Source organism: Salmo salar, chromosome 21 (genome assembly GCF_965601325.2).
Source record: "Salmo salar chromosome 21, fSalSal1, whole genome shotgun sequence".
Lineage (NCBI taxonomy): Eukaryota > Metazoa > Chordata > Actinopteri > Salmoniformes > Salmonidae > Salmo > Salmo salar.
Window position 1 is genome coordinate 23,356,134 of NC_138311.1, and position 25,052 is coordinate 23,381,185.

Consider the following 25,052-nt stretch of genomic DNA (forward strand, 5'->3'; position numbering starts at 1 on the left):
TTTCGTCTTTCAAATTAGTCATCATTACTATGTCTAGCTTGTGTATTATACATAAAATGTTACAATGTAGCGAAATGTTTCTGTGCGGTAGTACAATTTTCTTAGAATGTTGCTAAAATGTTGCAACAATAGATTCTGACGCTGCACTGTTGCCAGGCAACGCAAGATAACAGCACGCTCCATGGCAACCTCAAACGGGAAGGACGAACGAACTTCTCACGAGTTGGACGGAGGAAAAAGTATATTTATATCCCAATTAATGCCACTATGGCACTGCCGACGCTGCCTGTTAATTCTCTCAACAAAAACGTAAGTTTTGTGCAATGTTTCCTGTTAAATTAGTGGATACATTTGAGATTATTTGGATTATTGACCCCAGTTAGCCTATTTTGTGAATTGAGGCGAATAGAACAACACGTAGCGCTTGCTACGCTAGCATGTTCCCTCGCAGCATCTTCCATAGATTGTGCAAATTCATTGCATTAAAATGCATTCCTGTTTGCTGCAAGAACCTTAAGAAAACACATTGAATATGATGAATTCCTGCTTTTCTGACATTATCCACTAAACTTAAAGGTTAAATACAAATAAATAAAGCCACAAACCATAATATTTTCTCTGCATATGACTCTAGTCTTTACTTGACTGACTTGTGACATCTTTTCATCCAGTTGGGGAAAGACAAATTCCACAAGTCCCAGCATTTTGACTATTCCAACGGGGTCCGTATGATGGTGGGCTCTGGGAAGCCAGGCATTGGAGGGGAGTTGCTGTTGGGCCAGAAGTCTCAACCAAACTATTCTGTCTTCCCCAATGGAGAGGGCAGTGACACTCCATCATGGGTGGCCTTTGACAAGCAGGTCTGTCATATAATTTTTTGTGCTTTCCAAATAATCTTTGAAAGGTGCAGTAGATTACAGATACACGACTGACAGACAGATAGACAGACTGAGTTGGACAGACTGCTCCATTCTCACCATCCCTCCCTCTCCCTCAGGTGCTGAGCTTCAATGCTTTCTTCCAGGAGGCTGTGCCTCAGAAGCGAGAGGAGAAGTACCGCGTCAGGAAGTGTAAGATCTATTTCTACCTGGAAGACGACACAATCCAGGTGGTAGAGCCTGAATTAAAGAACAGCGGAATACCACAAGGTGAGGTATTTTAACCTAGGTCTTGAGCAGGTAAATTGCTGATTGAGATCTACCTGAATTTCTACCCCCTATTCAAACAGAAACCAGTACCTGCAAAAAGACGGATGATTACAGGAAAAGCCCTCTATGTTAAAGAGGTTTAACTATTACAAAATCTAAAAAAATTGAATAATTCTTTCCTATTTTCAGGAACGCTGATTCGTCGGCACCGCATCCCACTGCCCCCTCCAGATGATGAGTGCTTCTACACGGTGCACGACTTCAACATCAACCAGCAGATGGTGCTGTACTCACGCACTTTCATGGTCACCGACTGTGACCCCTTCACCAGAAACTTCCTCAGGAAGATGGGGGTACGGCTCAACCCCCCCACCTCCACTCCCCTGGACCCCTACAGCAACCTACGGCAAGAGGTGAGATTAGAGAGGAGGGGGAATGAGGGAGGGTGAGAGGGAGGAAGAGAGGGATAACAGAGACGGTGACATTATGGATTAAGTGGTACCATCTTCTGTGTTGAACATAGTGCTTTGCTATTGATCTAATGCCAAGGTGCCAGCCTGAGAAACATGTCACACTGAGCAGAAACTACTCAGGCTGATTGATTTACATTGTCCTCTGACAGATCGAGGAGCTCACTGCACAGATGCCACCTGTCAGAAAACAATGACTGACATCTGTTTATCGGATATTATCACAATTACATGACTTCTATACATACAGACACAATCTGTAGCTACCAAGCTGTATACTGTAGACTTTATGTATTGATAAAGTATACAGTATTATCAATAATCTGTCTGTGTATCCACAGATGGAGAAGAGTATGAAGCCGCTGCGTCCATACGAGAGGCTGGACACGCTCAAGCAGTTCCTGGACCACGACCGCAATGTGCTGCGGTTCTACTGCCACTGGGACGACTCAGAGAACATGTTTGGGGACCCGCGCGAGCTCACCCTGCACTACTTCTTGGCCGATGACACCATAGAGATCAGGGAGGTCATCTACCCCAACTCAGGCCGGGATGCCACCCCAAAGTTTCTGCACCGTAGCAAGCTGCCCAAGGTTAGATGGGAAATGTGTGTACAAAGCAATGTTTCCCAAACTTTTTCACTCGGGTCGCCTTTTCCATAATTGGGGTGCATCCCGCATGAGGTGTTTTTTGTTGTTGCCATTTTAAAGCAAATTTCCTGCTTTCTACACATTTTGTCATATCCTATGTGTGTTCATGTGATATCTGAGTGACTCAGACATTACAACAAAATCAGTTGGCTACAAAACCAAGCTAAAAAATGTTACCTGACATGGGCTAGTTGATCTGAACATTCCTGACAACTTACTGTATAAATAGCTCTGGTAGCAGAAACGTCTGCAATGACAAGAGGAAAACTGCTGATGCACTACCGGATTTCGAAATTGCACCTTTAGCATTCTACTATTACAACTTTCAATAGTAAGTTGAATGCCCGATTGAGTTTAAAATAAATAAAACATTTAAAAAAAAAAAAAAAAAAAACATTTTTTTATCGTGCCCCACAGTTTGGGAACCACTGCCTTATAGGAGCAGAAAGCTTACAGACACTTTCCGCTACCACTCTCTCAGCAGAGCTGACTTGCAGTGTCACACCTGTTATTTGCATAGGGAGTGGCGTGTCACATTTTCTGGCCTATCCAGACAAATAATTGATTTGCTCTGCCTCTGAGCGATGGAACCCAGCCTGGGAGACGGCATAGGAGAGGGGACAGTCTAGTGATATTCTCTGCCGGATTTAGAGCTCTCAACATGAAAAAATACAAAATCAATTTGTAGAATTGAAACACGACCACTTTATTTTGGTCACAGAGGTACGAAATCACTTTGTGCGGAAAGCTGAAGTTGTAACGATTCTTCAAATATTTGAATGTTGTTTCTGTGTCGCTCAGAGGAGGCTTGGCAGAAAATGCTCTGTCGTCTGTTATATGAAATGGGGCCAAATTTGTAGTCCCTTAATACTATAATATTTATTTTAAAGTTATAATAAAGGTGAAATCTTATAGTAAATTGTTTATAATTTGATTGTTACTCTATTTAGAAAACATGTCAGTCATTTCAAGCCTTATATTCATATGATTTTTTAGATTTTTATAATATTTGTACTATGTACTTGAGCTTGTGTCCTCAAAAGGGAGTAATTTAGAACTATTTCTACCAAAAAGGTGAGTTCCAATCCTTTCTATAACTATGCAGCATTACAAGTTAGTGTTTATGGCCATCCCGTTAAAAATAATAACTTTTGGGTATGTCTATTTAGGCGGAAATCTACATTTTTCCTTAACGTTCAAGAGGAAATTAAAGGAAGGGCAGAAGATGGGAAATCTAAACTGCCATTGTTTCGCTGCTTTGAAGCATTTGTATAAGGGGAGTGATATGTTTTGGTTGAAGTATAGTCAAAAGAGGAAAGGTGCCTCTCTTTCTCTTCTGCTTGAATGGCTTCGGCCTCCCTCTCTCACAGAGCTCTCATCCACTCTGACAGGTCTGTAGTCACGTCTAGCCTCCCTGAAGCATCTTTCCTCATCTCTTCTCTAGTCACTGTTCAGACACTAACTCATCGTTCCTTTCCAGTTGTTTTCCTTTTGTAAAATCCAGTGATTGTCATGCTGTTTGTTCGGTTGCCTTTCTATAAATGTCATCCTGAAAGGTTGCATCTGAACCTCCTAGCCAGCTGGACATAACGATTCTCCCCAGATACAAAATAAATCTGTCCCTCAAGACAAATGATGATGATTTGGTCAGTCTGTGTTCTTTCTCTTTCTCCCTGTTATGTTGCTTCCATGACCAAGAACCAGGAGGCAAGTACCAACCAATCTGTGTGCTGTGGTTATGGTGGTGGTTTGGTGTAGTGTGGTTTGGTTTGGTTTGGTGTAGTGTGGTTTGGTGTAGTGTGGTGTGGTTTGGTGTAGTGTGGTTTGGTGTAGTGTGGTTTGGTGTAGTGTGGTGTGGTTTGGTGTAGTGTGGTTTGCTGTAGTGTGGTTTGGTTATGGTGGTGGTTTGGTGTAGTGTGGTTTGGTTTGGTGTAGTGTGGTTTGGTGTAGTGTGGTTTGGTTTGGTGTAGTGTGGTTTGGTGTAGTGTGGTGTGGTTTGCTGTAGTGTGGTTTGATGTAGTGTGGTTTGGTTATGGTGGTGGTTTGGTGTAGTGTGGTTTGGTGTAGTGTGGTGTGGTTTGCTGTAGTGTGGTTTGGTTATGGTGGTGGTTTGGTGTAGTGTGGTTTGGTGTAGTGTGGTTTGGTTTGGTGTAGTGTGGTTTGGTGTAGTGTGGTGTGGTTTGCTGTAGTGTGGTTTGGTTATGGTGGTGGTTTGGTGTAGTGTGGTTTGGTTTGGTGTAGTGTGGTGTGGTTTGCTGTAGTGTGGTGTGGTTATGGTGGTGGTTTGGTGTAGTGTGGTTTGGTGTAGTGTGGTGTGGTTATGGTGGTGATTTGGTGTAGTGTGGTTTGGTTTGGTGTGGTTTGGTGTAGTGTGGTGTGGTTTGGTGTAGTGTGGTGTGGTTGCTGTAGTGTTTGGTGTTGTGTGGTTTGGTGTAGTGCATGTGTATGTGTGTGTGTTTTAGTTGGCATGTGTGTTTCTATACCGTGTAAGTGTGTGTGTGCGTGCGTGTGTGTTGCTGACTCTTCTCCATTGGTGTGTTTTCTCCTCTGTTCTCTCCTGCAGCATGCTCCCAACCCCAAGCGTCAGCCCGGAGATATCACAGACCGTACGGTGCTCAACGTCTTTGGTCCTATGGGCCAGGGAGGACGCTACATCCTGGACAGCCTCAAAGTAGGTGCTGTTGCAGAGTTTTTTTAGAGACAAAAATGGACATATTTGTCCATATTGAATGCTATACGGAAAATAAGCCTAGGGTTTATGTGACTGTAAGGGATGTTGTAGAAACAGCAGTTTGTTTCCAAAAGTTGTATCTCTGTGTCTTTGAGTGTACAGGATCAGTTTGATCCAGCATATTTTACTGTAAGAAGGGAGCTTACTCTCAGCTAATGTCTCTCTCTCTCTCTCTCTCTCTCTCTCTCTCTCTCAGACAGGTGCGGTCCATGAGCAGTTCTATAAGGACAGTGACCTGACTCTGGGGGGCATAGTCAACGTGTGGGGACGCAGGGTGGTCATCTGTGACTGTGACAACTTCACCAAAGAGTTCTACCGCTCCAAATACGGCATTGGTGAGATACACACGCACACACACACACACACACACACACACACACACACACACACACACACACACACACACACACACACACACACACACACACACACACACACACAATGCCATATCCCACACCCCAAGCCCATCACCTGCGGTTCTGGTGTATAACCACAGGGTGTCAGTATAAGTATAATAGACTGTAAGTTTCACTACCTTGACCAAGTAAACTCAAGTGCCCCTGTTTTGCAATGTCGATTTCAGTGCCACTGTCAAGTATTTCCCATAATCTTAAAATGTTGTAAATTTACCCTTTGATGCTCTCCATATCCCTAATTCAGATTTTGTCATTCAGATTTAGTGAAGGCTCAATTTGTGACCCGTTGGAGATTAAAATAACATAATTATAATCATTTTATTATTATTATTACATTTTTTATGCAATTCTCTCCATTGTATCAAAACCATGTGAGCCCTACAATAATCCCTGACAATCAATCAAATTGTGTTTATATACTGTATGAAACACAACATTTACAACATTTGTCACAAAGTGCTTTACAGTAACCAGGCCTGGACCAACAATGGTGGACTTGGGTGATAGAGTGGCATTTGCAGCACTGACATTATAGTAAACAAGGTTTTGGAATTATAGATTTCAGATATATAACATTTTCCAGGTGCTCAGAGTGAGGATAACAGCTCCAGGCCTATCTGTCTCCCTGGCCCTGATCAACACTAGATCCCAGTGATCGCCCCACCGCCGCCAGCCATTTGGCCTCTCTGAGCGAGAAGCTTTCAAATGAAGCCGCTATCAGCATGATTCATGCACTTGTGTTTTCGGCAACATATCTGCCGCTTTGCGCCATCAAAATGGGGGGGTTCAACCAGTCTGCAGTAACCAATCTCTTGTCTGTGGGCGTTAGACTGCCAGTCCACCCCACCCTACCCTTCCCCCCTCCCCCCTCCCCCCTCATGTGTTTCTAGGCTAGGTTAGGTTAGGCTGGCTATGGGGGGGTTCCCTGTATTAGTCACAGCCGATCAATGATGGAGAGGCCTGTTGGGGACCTCAGGGGGTCAAAGGTTATATAGGTTACTGTTACCCCTGTTGCCTTCTCTTTCCATCTCTACTCTTTCTCCTTCTTTCTCTTCTCTTCCTTCAACTGTTGTTGTCTCTCTCTATTTATCTATTTATCTGCCCCCACATCTCTCCTTGTCTATATATATATATATTTATACACTACCGGTCAAAAGTTTTAGAACACCAACTCATTCAAGAATTTTTCTTTATTTTTACTATTTTCTACATTGTAGAATAATAGTGAAGACATCAAAACTATGAAATAACACATATGGAAACGTGTAGTAACCAAAAAAGTGTTGAGCAAATCAAAATATATTTTATGTTTGAGATTCTTCAAAGTAGCCGCCCTTTGCCTTGATGACAGTTGTGCACAGTCTTGGCATTCTCTCAACCAGCTTAATGAGGTAGTCACCTGGAATGCATTTGAATTAACAGGTGTGCATTCTTAAAGGTTAATTTGTGGAATTTATTTTCTTCTTAATGCGTTTCAGCCAATCAGTTGTGTTGTGACAAGGTAGGGGTGGTATACAGAAGATAGCCCTATTTGGTAAAAGACCAAATCCATATTATGACAGGAACAGCTCAAATTAGCAAAGAGAAACGACAGTCCATCATTACTTTAAGACAATACGGAAAATGTCAAGAACTTTGAAGTAGCCACCCTATTTCCAACAGTCTTGAAGGAGTTCCCACATATGCTGAACACTTGTTGGCTGCTTTAACTTCACTCAGCGGTCCGCCTCATCCCAAACCATCTCAATTGGGTTGAGGTCGGGTGATTGTGGAGGCCAGGTCATCTGATGCAGCACCATCACTCTCCTTCTTGGTCAAATACCCTTACACAGCCTGGAGGTGTGTGGGGTCATTGTCCTGTTGAAAAACAAATGATTGTCCCACTAAGCGCAAACCAGATGGGACGGCGTATCGCTGTAGAATGCAGTGGTTGCCATGCTGGTTAAGTGTGCCTTGAATTCTAAATAAATCACAGACAGTGTCACCAGAAAGCAACCCCACACCATCACACCTCCTCCTCCATACTTCACGGTGGGAACCACACATGCAGAGATAATCTTTTCACCTACTCTGCGTCTCACAAAGACACGGTGGTTGGAACCAAAAATCTCAAATTTGGACTCATCAGACCAAAGGACAGATTTCCACCGGTCTAATGTCCATTGCTCATGTGTCTTGGCCCAAGCAAGTCTCTTCTTATTATTGTTGTCCTTTAGTAGTGGTTTCTTTGCAGCAGTTCGACCATTGAAAGCCTGATTCATGCAGTCTCCTCTGAACTGTTGATGTTGAGATGTGTCTGTTACTTGAACTCTGTGAAGCATTTATTTGGGCTGCAATTTCTGAGGTGCAGTTAACTCTAATGAACTTATCCTCTGCAGCAGAGGTAACTCTGGGTCTTCCTTTCCTGTGGCGGTGCTTATTAGAGCCAGTTTCATCATAGCGCTTGATGGTTTTTGCGACTGCACTTGAAAAAACTTTAAAAGTTCTTGACATTTTCCGGATTGACTGACCTTCATGTCTTAAAGTAATGATGGACTCTCATTTCTCTTTGCTTACTTGAGTTGTTCTTGCCATAATATGGACTTGGTCTTTTACCAAATAGGGTCATCTTCTGTATACCAACCCTATCTTGTCACAACACAACTGATTGGCTGAAACGCATTAAGAAGGAAAGAAATTCCACAAATTACTTTTCAACAAGGCACAAATCCATTCCAGGTGACTATATCATGAAGCTGGTTGAGAGAATGCCAAGAGTGTGCAAAGCTGTCATCAAGGCAAACGGTGGCTACTTTGAAGAATATAAAATATAAAACATATTTTGATTTGTTTAACACTTTTTTGGTTACTACATGATTCCATGTGTTATTTCATAGTTTTGATGTCTTCACTATTATTCTACAATCTAGAAAATAGTACATATAAAGAAAAATCCTTGAATGAGTAGGTGTGTCCAAACTTTTGACTGGTACCGTATATATATATACACTACCGTTCAAAAGTTTGGGGTCACTTAAAAATGTCCTTGTTTTTGAAAGAAAGCAATTTTTTTGCCCATTAAAATAACATAAAATTGATCAGAAATACAGTGCAGAACTTGTTAATGTTGTAAATGACTATTGTAGCTGGAAACGGCTGATTTGTTATGGAATATCTACATAGGCGTACAGAGGCCCACTATCAGCAACCATCACTCCTGTGTTCCAATGGCACGTTGTGTTAGCTAATCCAAGTTGATCATTTTGAAAGGCTAATTGATCATTAGAAAACCCTTTTGCAATTATGTTAACACAGCTTGAAAACTGTTGTTCTGATTTAAAGAAGCAATAAAACTGGCCTTCTTTAGACTAGTTGAGTATCTGGAGCATCAGCATTTGTGGGTTCGATTACAGGCTCAAAATGACCAGAACAAATAACTTTCTTCTGAAACTCGTCAGTCTATTCTTGTTCTGAGAAGTGAAGGCTATTCCATGCGAGAAATTGCCAAGAAACTGAAAATCTTGTACAACGCTGTGTACTACTCCCTTCACAGAACAGCACAAACTGTCTCTAACCAGAATAGAAAGAGGAGTGGGAGGCCATGGTGCACAACTGAGCAAGAGGACAAGTACATTAGAGTGTCTAGTTTGAGAAACAGATGCCTCACAAGTCCTCAACTGGCAGCTTCATTAAATAGTACCCGCAAAACACCACTCTCAACGTCAACAGTGAAGAGGCGACTCCGGATTGCTGGCTTTGTATATATAGTGTATATATATCTCTTTATCCATTTATTTTTCCTCTCTCTCAGAGGACTTCAGCCCAGTACAGTACAAGGCACCTCTGGCCCCTAAGCCCCCCAGGCCTGTACCTCCCTACAATGGCTTTGGCTCTGAAGAGGACTCACTGTGCTCCTGCCAGGGCTTGCTGCCCAAACCCCCCCAGAAAGACTTCCGCAAGCTCATGGAGAAAGACAGGTGAGAGTCAAGAAAGCACCACTCAGGAGACACTACTTAGGATAGGTCACTACAGTTCAAGTCAAAGCACCATAAGACATTGTCGTTTGTAACTTACCTCTCATAAGTTTTTCTCTCTTTTTTTACACTTGATACACACATTTTGGATTTGGTATCAAATGTTTTATGAGGTGACAGTACATATCTGTTTTACCATTTAGAAATGAATGCGCTTTATGTATCTAGTCCCCCCATTTGAAGAAGTCAGTATTTTGACAAATTCACTAATAGTGTATTAATATTGTCCAAAGTTTAGTATTTGGTCCCATATTCCTAGCACACAATGATTACATCAAGCTTGTGACTACAAACTTTTTGTAAATAAGAATAGATGATGCTTCTGAACACTTCTACATTAATGTGGATGCTGCCATGATGATGGACAATCGTGAATAGTGATGAGTGAGAAAAATCATACCACACCAAAAAATGCTAACCTCCCCTTTTATTGGTAATGGTGAGAGGTAAGCTTTTTTTTGCTAACTTTCTCACTCATCATAGAGCCAAATTGACAGATTATAAAACCACATTTACATATTTTAGCTTCACTGTCCAAATAAATACAGAGGGGAGTGTATTTTCTTGAAACCTTATACCTATTACGGTGCCTATATAAAGTCTTCAGCTCTTGCTCGATTCTCCCATTTCGTCCTTACAGCCTAAATGGGAGAATTACATTGTAGACACTTGACAGTAATATGTATGCTTCTTAGATGCTGTATCTACTGTAAGTGTCTAGATATATGTTAACTCCTCTCGCTGTGTGTGTGTGTGTGTGTGTGTGTGTGTGTGTGTGTGTGTGTGTGTGTGTGTGTGTGTGTGTGTGTGTGTGTGTGTGTGTGTGTGTGTGTGTGTGTGTGTGTGTGTGTGTGTGTGTGTGTGTGTGTATGTGTGAGAGAGAGTGCCTGCCTGCTTGTCTGCGTGCGTGCGTGCGTGCGTGTGTGTGCGTGAGTGTGTGTGTGTATTTCCCCCTACCAGACAGGGCCTTGAGAGCAACGTGCTGAGGTTTATGGGGAAGATGGTGACTGAAAATCCCATCGACAGAGATAGACTCTTCATAATCTCCTTCTACCTCAGTGACGACACCATCTGTGTATTCGAACCGCCTCAGAGGAACACCGGTAGGGACCGTTTGGCTAGCTAGGACCAGGCTATCAGTCGGCACTTCTAGAATACCCATAAGAGACAAGTGGATATACTAATGAGGATTACTTTACTTTCTCTCCTCCTCCTCTCTTCCGCAGTGAAGTCAAGTGGAAGTGTCTACTTTACTTTGACAGGTTGAGATGACTTCTTCCACATATTCAAAAGTCCCCTTCTGTGCCCCCCAGGTGTGTTGGCGGGTAAGTTCCTTGAGCGTGGCAGAGTGAAGAAGCCTGGTCAGGAGCTGTTTAAGAGTGAGATGTCCCAGTATTTCAGTGCCCAGGACCTGTATGTAGGAGCCAGGATCAACCTCAACAACCAGGGCTTCCAGCTGATCGACGCTGATGAGTACGCCTTCAACTACATGGAGCAACACGCTGAGGAGGTACAATGCACTTTCTCCTCTTCTTTTCTTGTTTCTTCTCTTTTTCTCTCTCCTCTCCTCATCTCATCCTCTCCTCTCTGTCCAGTTTCCCAGGGCTAACATGGGCTCCATCATCAGTAAGATCCGCTCCATCCCTGAGGACAAACAGAATGAGATTAAACAGTTCCTCACCCTCAGTGACCCTGGAAACACTGGACTGATCCCTTACGAACCCTTCAGGTAGTACACTCCTCTTTCTTCCTCTTCCCCTCTTCCCCTCTTCTCTTTTTTTTATCCCTCTCTCCTCTGACCCTGGAAACACTGGACTGATCTCCTACCAACCCTTCATATAGGACTCCTCTCTTACTCCTCTCTTCTCTCTCTAAACAGCTGTTTACAGTATGGTCCCAATGAATTGATTTGGGTGTTTTCTGATTCAGCTCCTCAGATCCAAAACAAGTCCAGATCCAAGGCCAGGAACTAGAGCCCCAGTGCCAAGATTTAGTAGTCATCAAACTATGGTGTTCATAAGCAGTTTATAAGCAGATCCTTGAAGCAAATGTTTCTGGTTGTGTGTGTGTGTGTGTGTGTGTGTGTGTGTGTGTGTGTGTGTGTGTGTGTGTGTGTGTGTGTGTGTGTGTGTGTGTGTGTGTGTGTGTGTGTGTGTGTGTGTGTGTGTGTGTGTGTGTGTTTGCCAGGGGCCTGCTGGTGGGTCTGGAGTGTGGTCTGTCGGAGCACGAGGTGATGATGCTCGGTCGTTGTTTCTGTGAGCGCCAGCAGCCCGAGGCAGAGGTGGGCCTCATGCTGGCTGTGGCTCAGGACCACCTACGCAAGAAACACTTTGAGAGCTTCTCCGACATGACCAGAGCCTTCACACACGAGGACCGACACAGGTAGGGAGTCATACACACACTCAAGCACAGACATACAGGGACGCGGACACGCAGGTACACACACGTATACACAATTGGGGAGTAACGGATCACATGTTTACAGACACTATAGAAAAACTAGATGATTACTTCTAGGATTACTTTTAAATTCAGAAAGGATGTTTGCGTGACTGTTTTCTGACACCTTTCTGTTTTCTCAAGTGCATTCAAATCAGCATAGAAAAAAGGGCAATTTTAAGTTTGTTCTGCTTGAGCAAGTCTGACCACAAATCAGAGACCACTATGATGAACCACCAGGAGCAGGCATAGGCTTTTGTAGGCTACAGTCAAAGCTGTGTCTTCCAATGGTTCAACTGCTGTCGGCATCCAAAGATTATCCAACTTGAATAAACGCTTGGCGGTAAGGATGACAGCAGTGGTGTAGTCTACAGCGATACGGATATCACTTATTATTGATATCTACATAGGGCATTGATGTGAATCAGATTGATGCTCACTCATTTAGCTATTTGCGCCTTACGGATTGTGGTTGTTGTGGATGGATCTTCACAGATGTGTATTTTAACCCAATAGTGGTTGAATTGAAGAAGTTTAAACTGCCTATTAATCATTGTTTTTGTGACCAGTGGACAGCCAGTGAAAAATGCATTCTTGCTGCAGTGTGGTTCCCAGCCATATGGAATAAAAGTTCAAGGGAGTTCCTCCCTTCTAAACTCCCTCGTGTTGTGCTCCATACTGTCAAAAACTACTTTCATTTAAGAAGACCACAATTAGGGCTTTTATTGATCAATCTAATTAGTGCTGATTCAGAAAGAATTATTCCATAGGCCTACCACCAAGATCTGCACATGCTCAAACTTGCACACTTTTGATAGACTTAAACAGATGCAAATTACACTACCTGACCAAAAGTATGTGGACACCTGCTCGTCGAACATCTCGTTCCAAAATCCATTAATATGGAGTTGGTCCCCCCTTTGCTCCTATAACAGCCTCCAGTCTTCTGGGAAGGCTTTCCACTAGATGTAGGAACACTGCTGTGGGGACTTCCATTCAGCCACGAGCATTAGTGAGGTTGGGCACGGATTTTGGGCGATTAGGCCTGGATCGCAGCCAAAGTGTTCGCTGGGTTTGAGTTCAGTGCTCTTTGCAGGCCAGTCAAGTTTTTCCTCAGTGATCTCGACAAACCATTTTTGTATGGACCCCGCTTTGTGCACGGGGCATTAAATGTGAAGCGCTCCAAAAACACTTGATTTCACATGTGAAATGTCACTGTGATTATTATTATCTGACCCTGCTGGTCATCTATGAACGTTTGAACATCTTGGCCATGTTCTGTTATAATCTTCACCCGGCACAGCCAGAAGAGGACTGGCCACTCCTCGGAGCCTGGTTCCTCTCTAGGTTTCTCACTAGGTTCTGGCCTTTCTAGGGATTCTTTCCTAGCCACTGTGCATTGCTTGCTGTTTTAGGTTTTAGGCTGGGTTTCTGTACAGCATTTTGTGACATCGGCTGATGTAAAAAGGGCTTTATAAATACATTTGATTGATGGAAGTGTTCCAAAAACACCTTTTCACATTATTTCACATGTGAAATGTCACATTTGAAGTGTTCCAAAAACACGTTTTCAAATGTGAAATGTTACATGTGAAGTGTTCCAAAACCAAGTTTTCACATGATTTCACGTGTAATATCGCGATAAGATTTCCAAAAACAAGTTTTCAAATGTAAAATGTTACATGTGAATTGTTCCCCAAAAACATTTTCACCTGTGAAATGTTCCAAAAACACGTTTTCACATGATATCACGTGAAATTTCACATTCAACGTGTGAAATCATGGGATTTTCCACATGTGAAATCATGTAACATGAAATTACACTGGTAGCAATTGCTGTTTGTTTTGTGGGAAATATTTGCCATTCTGCTGTACTGTTCTACAGTAATACAATACTGTATTGGTTACAGCCTTATTAAAAAATGGATTAAAAAAATATATATCCTCATCAATCTACACACATCACCCCATAATGACAAAGCAAAAACAGTTTTTTGGACATTTTTGCTAATTTATAAAAAAATAAACAACTGAAATTTCACATTTACATAAGTATTCAGACCTTTTACTCAGTACTTTGTTGAAGCACCTTTGGCAGCGATTACAGCCTTTGAGTCTTCTTGGGTATGACAAGTTTGGCACACCTGTATTTGGGGAGTTTCTTCCATTTTTCTCTGCAGATCCTCTCAAGCTCTGTCAGGTTGGATGGGGAGCGTTGCTGCACAGCTATTTTCAGGTCTTTCCAGAGATGTTCGATCGGGTTCAAGTTCGGGCTCTGGCTGGGCCACTCAAGGACCTTCAGAGACTTTTTCCGAAGCCATTCCTGCATTGTCTTGGCTGTGTGCTTAGGGTCATTGTCCTCCTGGAAGGTGACCCTTCGCTCTGTCTGAGGTCCTGAGCGCTCAGGAGCAGGTTTTCATCAAGGATCTCTCTGTACTTTGCTCCATTCATCTTTAGGTGCCTTTTGGCAAACTCCAAGCAGGCTGTCATGTGCCTTTTATTGAGGAGTGGCTTCCGTCTGGCCACTCTACCATAAAGGCTTGATTGGTGGAGTGCTGCAGAGATGATTGTCCTTCAGGAAGGTTCTCCCATCTCCATAGAGGAACTCTAGAGCTCTGTCAGAGTGGCCATCAGGTTCTTGGTCACCTCCCTGACCAAGGCCCTTCTCCCCCGATTGCTCAGTTTGGCGAGGCGGCCAGCCTTAGGAAGAGTTTTGGTGGTTACAAACTTCTTTCATTTAAAAGTGATGGAGGCCACTGTGTTCTTGGGGACCTTCAATGCTGCAGACATTTTTTGGATCTGTACTTCGACACAGTCCTGTCTCGGAGCTCTTTGGACAATTCCTTCAACCTCATGGCTTGGTTTTTGCTCTGACTTGCACTGTCAACTGTGGGACCTTATATAGAAAGGTGTGTGCCTTTCCAAATAATGTCCAATCAATTGAATTTACCACAGGTGGACTCCAATCAAGTTGTAGAAACATCTCAAGGATGATCAATGGAAACAGGATGCACCTGAGATTAATTTCTAGTTTCATAGCAAAGGGTCTGAATACTTATGTAAATAAGGTATTTGTGTTTTTGTGTTTAATACATTTGCAAAAAATCTAAAAACCTGTTTTTGCTTTGTCATTATGGGGTATTGTGTGTAGATTGATGAGGATGAAAATGTTTTAATCAATTTTATAATAAGGCTGTAACGTAACAAAATTTGGAAAAAGTCAATGGGTCTGAATACTTTCCAAAGGCACTGTAAATACTGTCAATCGCAATGCACTTGGGGGTACGCTACTTTTTGGCCTGTCCTGCAATTCAACTTGACATGCCTCACTTGCATTTACATTTAAACTTATAGGATACTTTAGACGCACTTATTATTTTATAGTAAGTTACCGGCTACTGGGTTACGGTGAAAATAGTGGAAACAACTTTTAATGTAATTTCTAACTCTATTTTGTCAGTAAATATACAACAACGAACTGTATTCAGAAATTCCAATTATAATTCCAATTATGTTCAATGCTGTAAACCAGGAATTTGGTTTACTTTCTGAATTGACTGGAACTTAAATGGAATTGACCTCAACATTGGTTAGCACACTTGGGACGCAGCCACACTTGGGATTTGAACTCACTAGATGACAAACTTCTTAGATGACAGCAACCTGAATTTCCTGCTTTGTCAACAGGTCTGTGACAATGACAGCGATCGACCACAGATTTATTGGCAAGAATACATTCCTCCACTTTGCTAAAAGTTTCCCGGAATCAAGTCAATAATTGTGTGATTATCCAACAACACCAAAGAAAAAAGTAGCAGTGTTCAGGGATACTTGACATAAAAAAAATGTTTTGACTAGGCAAGTCAGGTAAGAACAAATTCTTATTTACAATGAAGACCTACCCCAGACGACACTAGGCCAGTTGTGCGCCGCCCTGTGGGACTCCCAATCACGGCCAGATGTGATTCAGACTGGATTCGAACCAGGGACTGTAGTGATGCCTCTTGCACTGAGATGCAGTGCCTTAGACCGCTGTGCCACTTGGGAGCAAAAGGCCTAGATTTAAGCATAAACACGCAATAGCCGACACCTGCATAGCTGGTGTTTTGGCAGTGTTGGAGCTATGACTACGTTACGGTGCCGTGTTGTTCCCTGGTGTACAGAATGGTCAAGGGTACAGAGCTACAAATAGGAACTCGCATGGTACTAGTCGGTACCTTTTAGAGTACATGTGCAGATAATCTAGTATAATGGTACATTTTTCTACCCAATATTTTACATTTTAATGCTGCATTCATAACCATGTGGGAGGTGGTAATTTACCAGTTGTGAAGTCGTAAATACCAGTTGGATGCATTCATGTGCTTTCAACTCGTTGAGAAACACTGATTGGCTAATGGCCAACAAGATGAGTAAACCATAATCTAAAAGTACAGGTATCCTGCTTGTAAACAAATTATAGTGTTCAAAAACCATATTAATAAATAGCTTTTAATTAATAATGTTTTGTTGTTGCATTTAACTGCCAAAAATGCTGTAAAGGTTATTTCCTTAATAGGTAACGTCAGAGGTCAGCATGTGGGAGAACGGGGAGCTCAGGATGACGGACGAGTTTCCCACCAGCAATTACCAGTTGGAGGGCCGTTCAAGTTGATTTTTCCTAGTCGTATGTGGTAAATTCCCACTTTCCACTTGGTTACAAATGCAGCATTAAGCTAGGAAACTCAGAAATGTCTGACTCGCTAACTGGTTGTAGTTGATTACGTGCCGCATTCAACGAATTAACGAATTGATCATTTCAGTGTTCCAACTAGCATGTGACCGAGGCTATACTGCACTTTGAGACGTTGGTGGGGCAATGTGCTTGCGGGGGCTCATTAGCATATTTAAGGGCATGGTCTAAAATATGTTGTATTTGTGCCAACTGTCAGTCTGAATGATGTACCAGTTTAAGTGGTTTTATCATTGTGTTTAAGGTTGAGCACTTCTTATGACACAGTCACATCTATCATTTTTGTAAGATCTTGTGCCAATCAAGAGCTATGAGTACTTGAATGGCAGCTGGTTCACTGGAGGTTAATGTTTGATTTTGACCTCAATGTCAAGTTGTTGTAAGTGGGTAATTGTGAAATTCACAGTAACTTACTGTAACTAATCACACTGACTGACCTGGTGGTATGGTAAGTATGTGAGTAATACAGTAACATGGCGATTGGAGACTAGCTATTAAATATTAATTGCTCTTCTGTAGTGCATGCACATATTTCAGCCTTTAACAAGGCTACATCATTAACAGCTTTACTTATGAACAGACTTCCACAGAGCATTTTAACAGACTACAACACACCAGATTAACTGAGATGACATTCCCTTCCATGGGAGACCAAAAAGAGTTGGCTGAAAGCCACGCCTCCAACAAACTACACCTGCAATCTTCTGATAGGCTGCCGCTGTTACAGTATGCTGCTGCTGCTAAGTGATGCCCATGTTGTCAACAGAAGAGTCAATGAATGCACAGTAGATCACTGCCATGGATTGCTAGTGGCAGCAAGTGTCCTGTGAGTTACTGGTAAAATGACTGTAAATATTACAATAACTTAGTAGTTTACAAGTAAGAAATTCCAAATTCACATCAACAAGTTGCCAGGTCGCAGTTGTAAATGAGAACTTGTTCTCAACTGGCCTACCTGGTTAAATAAAGGTGAAAATAAATAAATAATAATAAATAACTGGAAAATGCACAATAAACTCTTTGCAGTGCAGCTCATTACTGACACGTTCTCTTACAAAGTTTGCAACATTGATGCACTCCCAACCATGAGGTTACAAGTTCAAATCCCTAAAGAATGAATGTGTATTCCACGATGTCGTTGAGCACTGCTAGTTTTACGTTGGTGGAGATAATTGGACAGTTATTTACTTGATTCTGGACAGCTTTCAGCAAAGTGCAGAAACGCATTCTTGCCAATAAGTCTGTGGCCTATATCTCTTTCATGCTCACAGATCAAATCAAATCAAATGTATTTATATAGCCCTTCGTACATCAGCTGATATCTCAAAGTGCTGTACAGAAACCCAGCCTAAAACCCCAAACAGCAAGCAATGCATGTGAAAGAAGCACGGTGGCTAGGAAAAACTCCCTAGGAAAAACTCCCTAGAAAGGCCAAAAACCTAGGAAGAAACCTAGAGAGGAACCAGGCTATGAGGGGTGGCCAGTCCTCTTCTGGTTGTGCAGGGTGGATATTATAACAGAACATGGTCAAGATGTTAAAATGTTCATAAATGACCAGCATGGTCAAATAATAATAATCATAGTAGTTGTCGAGGGTGCAACAAGCACGTCCGGTGAACAGGTCAGGGTTCCATAGCCACAGGCAGAACAGTTGAAACTGGAGCAGCAGCACGGCCAGGTGGACTGGGGACAGCAAGGAGTCATCATGCCAGGTAGTCCTGAGGCATGGTCCTAGGGCTCAGGTCCTCCGAGAGAAAGACAGAAAGAGAGAATTAGAGAGAGCATATTTAAATTCACACAGGACACCGGATAAGACAAGAGAAATACTCCAGATGTAACAGACTGACCCTAGCCCCCCGACACATAAACTACTGCAGCATAAATACTGGAGACTGAGACAGGAGGGATCAGAAGACACTGTGGCCCCATCCGATGATACCCCCGGACAGGGCCAAACAGGCAGGATATAACCCCACCCACTTTGCCAAAGCACAGCCCCCACACCACTAGAGGGATGTCTCCAACCACCAACTTACCGTCCTAAGATAAGGCCGAGTATAGCCCACAACGATCTCCGCCATGGCACAACCCAAGGGGGGGGCGCCAACCCAGACAGGAAGACCACGTCAGTGACTCAACCCACTCAAGTGACGCACCCCTCCCATGGACGGCATGGAAGAACACCAGTAAGCCAGTGACTCAACCCCTGTAATAGGGTTAGAGGCAGAGAATCCCAGTGGAAAGAGGGGAACCGGCAAGGCAGAGACAGCAAGGGCGGTTCGTTGCTCCAGCCTTTCCGTTCACCTTCACACTCCTGGGCCAGACTATACTTCATCATAGGACCTACTGAAGAGATAAGTCTTCAGTAAAGACTTAAAGGTTGAGACTGAGTCTGCGTCTCTCACATTGGTAGGCAGACCATTCCATAAAAATGGAGCTCTATAGGAGAAAGCCCTACCTCCAGCCGTTTGCTTAGAAATTCTAGGGACAATTAGGAGGCCGGCGTCTTGTGACCGTAGCGTACGTGTAGGTATGTACGGCAGGACCAAATCGGAAAGATAGGTAGGAGCAAGCCCATGTAATGCTTTGTAGGTTAGCAGTAAAACCTTGAAATCAGCCCTTGCCTTAACAGGAAGCCAGTGTAGGGAGGCTAGCACTGGAGTAATATGATCACATTTTTTGTTTCTAGTCAGGATTCTACCAGCCGTATTTAGTACTAACTGAAGTTTGTTTAGTGCTTTATCTGGGTAGCTGGAAAGTCATTTTTGGACAGAAAGTTTCTGATTTTTGCAATGTTACGTAGATGGAAAAAAGCTGTCCTTGAAACAGTCTTGATATGTTCTTCAAAAGAGAGATCAGGGTCCAGAGTAACGCCGAGGTCCTTCACAGTTTTATTTGAGACGACTGTACAACCATCCAGATTAATTGTCAGATTCAACAGAAGATCTCTTTGTTTCTTGGGACCTAGAACAAGCATCTAGGTCCCAAGAAACCAGATCTACACCACACAGATCTGGTGGTGTAGCTGCACTATAGCAGGATATTTCAGGTTATTAGCAACCGAGAGGGTATGAGTTTAAATCCCATTCATGGGATCCCAATTGTGGTCACAGTACAAGATTTTACAGTAATTTAAATAAGAATACAGTAGAATACTGTCATTTAGAAATATCACCAAGTTTTTAAATAAATTTACTTCATTTTTTTCTGCAACTTTAGGCAAAACGCAGAAGTGTTGTATTCTTGCCAATAAATATATACCTGATTTCCATATTGTCCACATTATGCAAACAGCATCATATTAATTTTGCTGTAAAATTTTGCTGTAAAAATACAGTATCATATTCATGGTATCACATGTTTCACATGAACTCGTGTTTTCATATCTGCTCACATGTTGGCATGTGTAGTTCCATAGTATCACATGTTGAAATTTAGCCTCCCCACGTTGTCACATTTATTTCACATGAGATTGTGTTTTAACGTGCTCACATGTTATCACATGTTGCTTCACCTGTCACATGTTATCACATTAACTTCACATTAAATCACGTGATCAACATGAGATCACACAAGAAGAACGCAAACCTCCACTTGTAATGGTGAGAGGTTAGCGTGTTTTGGAGGTATGATATTTGTGCTTCTGGGACTTTCTCACTCATCATTATTTACGATTCATTCAGGATTATCCGTAATCACGGTAGCATCCACTTTAACTATAAGTGTTTAGAAGCATATTCTATTTTTATTTACAATAAAAGTGACTCCAAAATGACACTATACATTATTTACCATTCATTTCTATTGGGCGCAAAATAATCTGAAACACAACCAAAACAAACAGCAAATGCATCCAACAAGTTGTAAAGTCACAAGCTTGATGTCATCATTGTGTGATAGGAATATGGGACCAAATACTAAAGTTTAAAAGTGAATGTACAAAAAGTTTACCTCATATAGATGAAAATTCCCTCAAATTAAAGCTGACAGTCTGCACTTTAACCTCATAGTCATTGTATAATTTCAAATCCAAAGTGCTGGAATACAAAAAATGTGTCACTGTCTCAATACTTTTGGAGCTCACTGTACATGTATGAGGGTGCACACACACTTTCACACACACACTTTTCACACACACACTTCTGTCTCACACACACACACACACACACACACACACACACACACACACACACACACACACACACACACACACACACACACACACACACACACACACACACACACACACACACAGTTCTTACACACCAATCTCGACAAACCGTTTCTGTATGTACCTCATTTTGTGCATGGGGGCATTGTAATGCTGAAACAGGAAAGGGCCTTCCCCAAACTGTTGCCACAAATTTGGAAGCACAGAATCGTCTAGAATGTCATTGTATGCTGTAGCATTAAGATTTCCCTCCACTGGAACTAAGGGACGTATCCCGAACCATGAAAAACAGCCCCAGACCATTATTCCTCCTCCACCAAACTTTAAAGTTGGCATTATGCATTTGGGTAGGTAGCATTTTCCTGGCATCTGCAAAATCCAGATTCGTCCGTCGGACTACCAGATGCTGCGTGATTCATCACTCCAGAGAACTCGTTTCTACTGCTCCAGAGTCCAATGGCGGCGAGCTTTACACCACTCCAGCCGACGCTTGGCATTGCGCATGGTGATCTTAGGCTTGTGTGCTGCTGTCGGCCATGGAAACCCATTTCATGAAGCTCCCGACGCTCCAAAGGCAGTTTGGAACTCGGTAATGAGTGTTACAACCGAGGGACAAGACGATTTTTACGCGTTGCGCGCTCCATCACTCGCCGGTCCCATTCTGTGAGCTTGTGTGGCCTACCACTTCGCAGCTGAGCTGTTGTTGCTCCTAGACATTTCCACCTCCCAATAACAGCACTTCCAGTTGACCGGGTCAGCTCTAGCAGGGCTGAAATTTGACAAACGGACTTTTTGGAAATGTGACATCCTATGATAGTGCCACATTGAAAGTCACTGAGCGCTTCAGTAAGGCCATTCTACTACCAATGTTTGTCAATGGAGATTGCATGGCTGTGTGCTCGATTTTATACACTTGTCAGCAACGGATGTGGCTGAAATAGCCAAATCCACTAATTTGAAGGGGTGTCCACAAACTTTTGTATATATAGTGTATATACCCCATACCCACATACACAGAGCCACACAGGCAGGTACCGTCACGGCCCGCCATCAATCAGTTGGCCAGCGGCCCCAGATCCTTAGCTGCTTGAGTAGCAGCAATTAGTTCCAGCAGTGTGTAAGTGGAGCATTGGAACCAGATGATCCCCACAGACCTGCATATTATGTAGCAGTTACACACACACACACACACACACGCACACACACACACACACACACACACACACACACACACACACACACACACACACACACACACACACGCACACGCACACACACACACAGTAGAACTGTGGCATAAAGGAAATTGATAGCTAGCCACGCCACAGGGTCAATCAGCATAGCTTGTTTATGTGGCCATGTAGTTACCCTGGGTTAGTTTCAGATTTGTCTAAAATGTCCTCCCTATCCAATGCCCCTATAATGAAGACGGTATGTCATAATGTCAAGGACTGGCTCCAGACTACTCAAAAACACAGGGAAAACAAATGTGGCCTCTCACACACACACACACACACACACACACACACACACACACACACACACACACACACACACACACACACACACACTCAAGCCTTTCATCAATGATGATTTCTCATATGTGCTTGCCTAATATTTGTGCTCGTCTGGTCCCCCCTGCCTAATATCTGTGCTTGTCCGGTCTGGTCTGTGTATCCAGGACTGGTCATCTCTCCACCAAGGAGGCCAGGACCATCTGTAAGGCCTTCCAGCTGCCACTGGCTGAGGACCTGTTGAGGGCCCTCCTCAAGAAGTAAGAAATTAGATCAGAAAGAAAGAGGAGTAGCAATGGGAGTGGAAGTGTGCTTATACAACAGTCTTTGAGAGTCCTGTGGTGTGTCCAGGTTTGATGCAGGCTCTGAGGAGATGGACTACCATGCCTTTCTGGCAGGGATCAACTGGAGAGAGAACCCTGCTCCCCCTGTCCTGCCTGACGACGCCCTGAAGGTGAGAGACTCAGTGGGTCATTTAGCATGAGAGAGATTTAGCATTTAGCACAGAGCCAGCTAAGAAGATCCATCTGCACTTTTTATTGTTTATTTCACTTTATCCATTTCACTTGCTTTGGCAATGTAAACATATTTTTCCCATGCCAATAATGCCTCTTGAATTGAGAGAGAGAGAGAGAGAGAGAGAGAGCACTGTTTGTGAATCAGTCTCTTCGCACGTGTGTACATGCCCGTGAGCTTGCATGTGCATGTGTGTGTGAGAGCCTGTGCGTCTGTATTGTCTCTGTCATTCTCTCTTCGTTCTCTAGCAGTGTACTATCACTGGTTCCCAGCTCTTCTCTTCCACATGCAGTCCAAAGCACAAACTAGTCAGGGATCCTCTGGTGGGGTAAACTGCCTTTCTAAACCTTCTCCACAGACCCACGTGAGAGGAGTGACAATGGCTGCCGTGACTTTGCGTCTTCACGTCCTCACATTTCTTTCTCACTGTGATGACATCAGAAGAGTTGCCTATGTCTGCTTGAGGACTTGCTTTGTGTTGATTGTCCCAACATCCAGGCTCTGTTATTTTCCTGATTGTCTTCTGCTGATGCCTGGCATTTACCTGTATCCGCCTGGGACTCTTGTCTCTGTGGAGCTAACACACTGTTTGAACAATAAGGCACATACTTTTTGTACCACTAACATTGCACTATTTTAAAGCCAATGCTGTCATGTTTTGTGAATGTATTTGGCGTGCATAACCCATGTCTACCTCTACATTCATGGATGTTACTAGTGTTCCAGGGATTTCATTTTGTACATCTAACCTTTGTTTAACCAAGCAAGTCAACTGTCATCCTCAATGAGGGCCTAGTCCAGTGTCTTGTCTTGTCTTCGGCCCTTTGTCTTGCAGTTGTTGAATTGAATCAACTATTGGTTGTCCACAGTTTAACGTGGACTGGAGCAGGGAAGCCAGAGGCCCAGAGGTGAAGAGCATCAACTACTCTGTCCTTCTGGAAGACGTGTTCGGTAGTGTCAACACCAACCCAACACTCTAACCAACCCAACATTCTAACCAACCCAACACTCTAACCAACCCAACATTCTAACCAACCCAACACTCTAACCAACCCAACATTCTAACCAACCCAACACTCTAACCAACCCAACATTCTAACCAACCCAACACTCTAACCAACCCGACACTCTAACCAACCCAACACTCTAACCAACCCAACATTCTAACCAACCCAACACTCTAACCAACCCGACACTCTAACCAACCCAACACTCTAACCAACCCAACATTCTAACCAACCCGACACTCTAACCAACCCAACATTCTAACCAACCCAACACTCTAACCAACCCAACACTCTAACCAACCCAACATTCTAACCAACCCGACACTCTAATCAACCCGACACTCTAATCAACCCGACACTCTAACCAACCCAACATTCTAACCAACCCAACACTCTAACCAACCCAACATTCTAACCAACCCAACATTCTAACCAACCCGACACTCTAACCAACCCAACACTCTAACCAACCCAACATTCTAACCAACCCGACACTCTAATCAACCCAACACTCTAACCAACCCAACATTCTAACCAACCCAACACTCTAACCAACCCAACACTCTAACCAACCCAACATTCTAACCAACCCAACATTCTAACCAACCCGACACTCTAACCAACCCAACACTCTAACCAACCCAACATTCTAACCAACCCGACACTCTAATCAACCCAACACTCTAACCAACCCAACACTCTAACCAACCCGACACTCTAACCAACCCAACACTCTAACCAACCCGACACTCTAACCAACCCAACACTCTAACCAACCCAACATTCTAACCAACCCAACATTCTAACCAACCCGACACTCTAACCAACCCAACATTCTAACCAACCCAACATTCTAACCAACCCGACACTCTAACCAACCCAACATTCTAACCAACCCAACATTCTAACCAACCCGACACTCTAATCAACCCAACACTCTAACCAACCCAACATTCTAACCAACCCGACACTCTAATCAACCCAACACTCTAACCAACCCAACATTCTAACCAACCCGACACTCTAACCAACCCAACACAAGGACAGAGAGATAGAAAGGAGTACCACCAGATCATCATCCTATGAACTCAATCACCTCGCTGCTCTCTGTGTATATTTTCCACTTTCAATTAAAGAACATGGATTACATTTGCAACCAAACGTCTGTGTTTTTAACATGTGTGGGAAATGGTGTGTACACTTGAATTGTGTTATGTGCAAAACAAAGACCCTTAAAAACAGTAT

The 25,052-nt window shown here is 43.1% G+C and overlaps 1 protein-coding gene across 1 annotated transcript; it reads left to right on the forward strand.

Annotated features, from left to right (window-relative positions):
* The first annotated feature begins 185 nt into the window (after positions 1 to 185).
* Positions 186 to 24,956, forward strand: efhc2 (EF-hand domain (C-terminal) containing 2). The gene is made up of 15 exons (XM_014164470.3): positions 186 to 309; positions 672 to 860; positions 998 to 1,148; positions 1,338 to 1,561; positions 1,960 to 2,211; positions 4,832 to 4,939; positions 5,196 to 5,334; positions 9,206 to 9,371; positions 10,389 to 10,531; positions 10,742 to 10,938; positions 11,024 to 11,157; positions 11,616 to 11,810; positions 22,452 to 22,544; positions 22,636 to 22,738; positions 23,670 to 24,956. The coding sequence occupies exons 1-15, from the start codon at positions 268 to 270 to the stop codon at positions 23,778 to 23,780; spliced, it is 2,247 nt and encodes a 748-aa protein (XP_014019945.2). The 5' UTR covers positions 186 to 267; the 3' UTR covers positions 23,781 to 24,956.
* Positions 24,957 to 25,052: the final 96 nt, after the last annotated feature.

Excerpts from the sequence above, each read along its gene's own strand:
- efhc2 (XM_014164470.3), top strand. The coding sequence starts at position 268 with ATGGCACTGCCGACGCTGCCTGTTAATTCTCTCAACAAAAAC. Across the intron at positions 9,372-10,388 it reads AAGCTCATGGAGAAAGACAG|ACAGGGCCTTGAGAGCAACG; the intron begins GTGAGAGTCAAG and ends TCCCCCTACCAG. Across the intron at positions 22,545-22,635 it reads TTGAGGGCCCTCCTCAAGAA|GTTTGATGCAGGCTCTGAGG; the intron begins GTAAGAAATTAG and ends TGGTGTGTCCAG.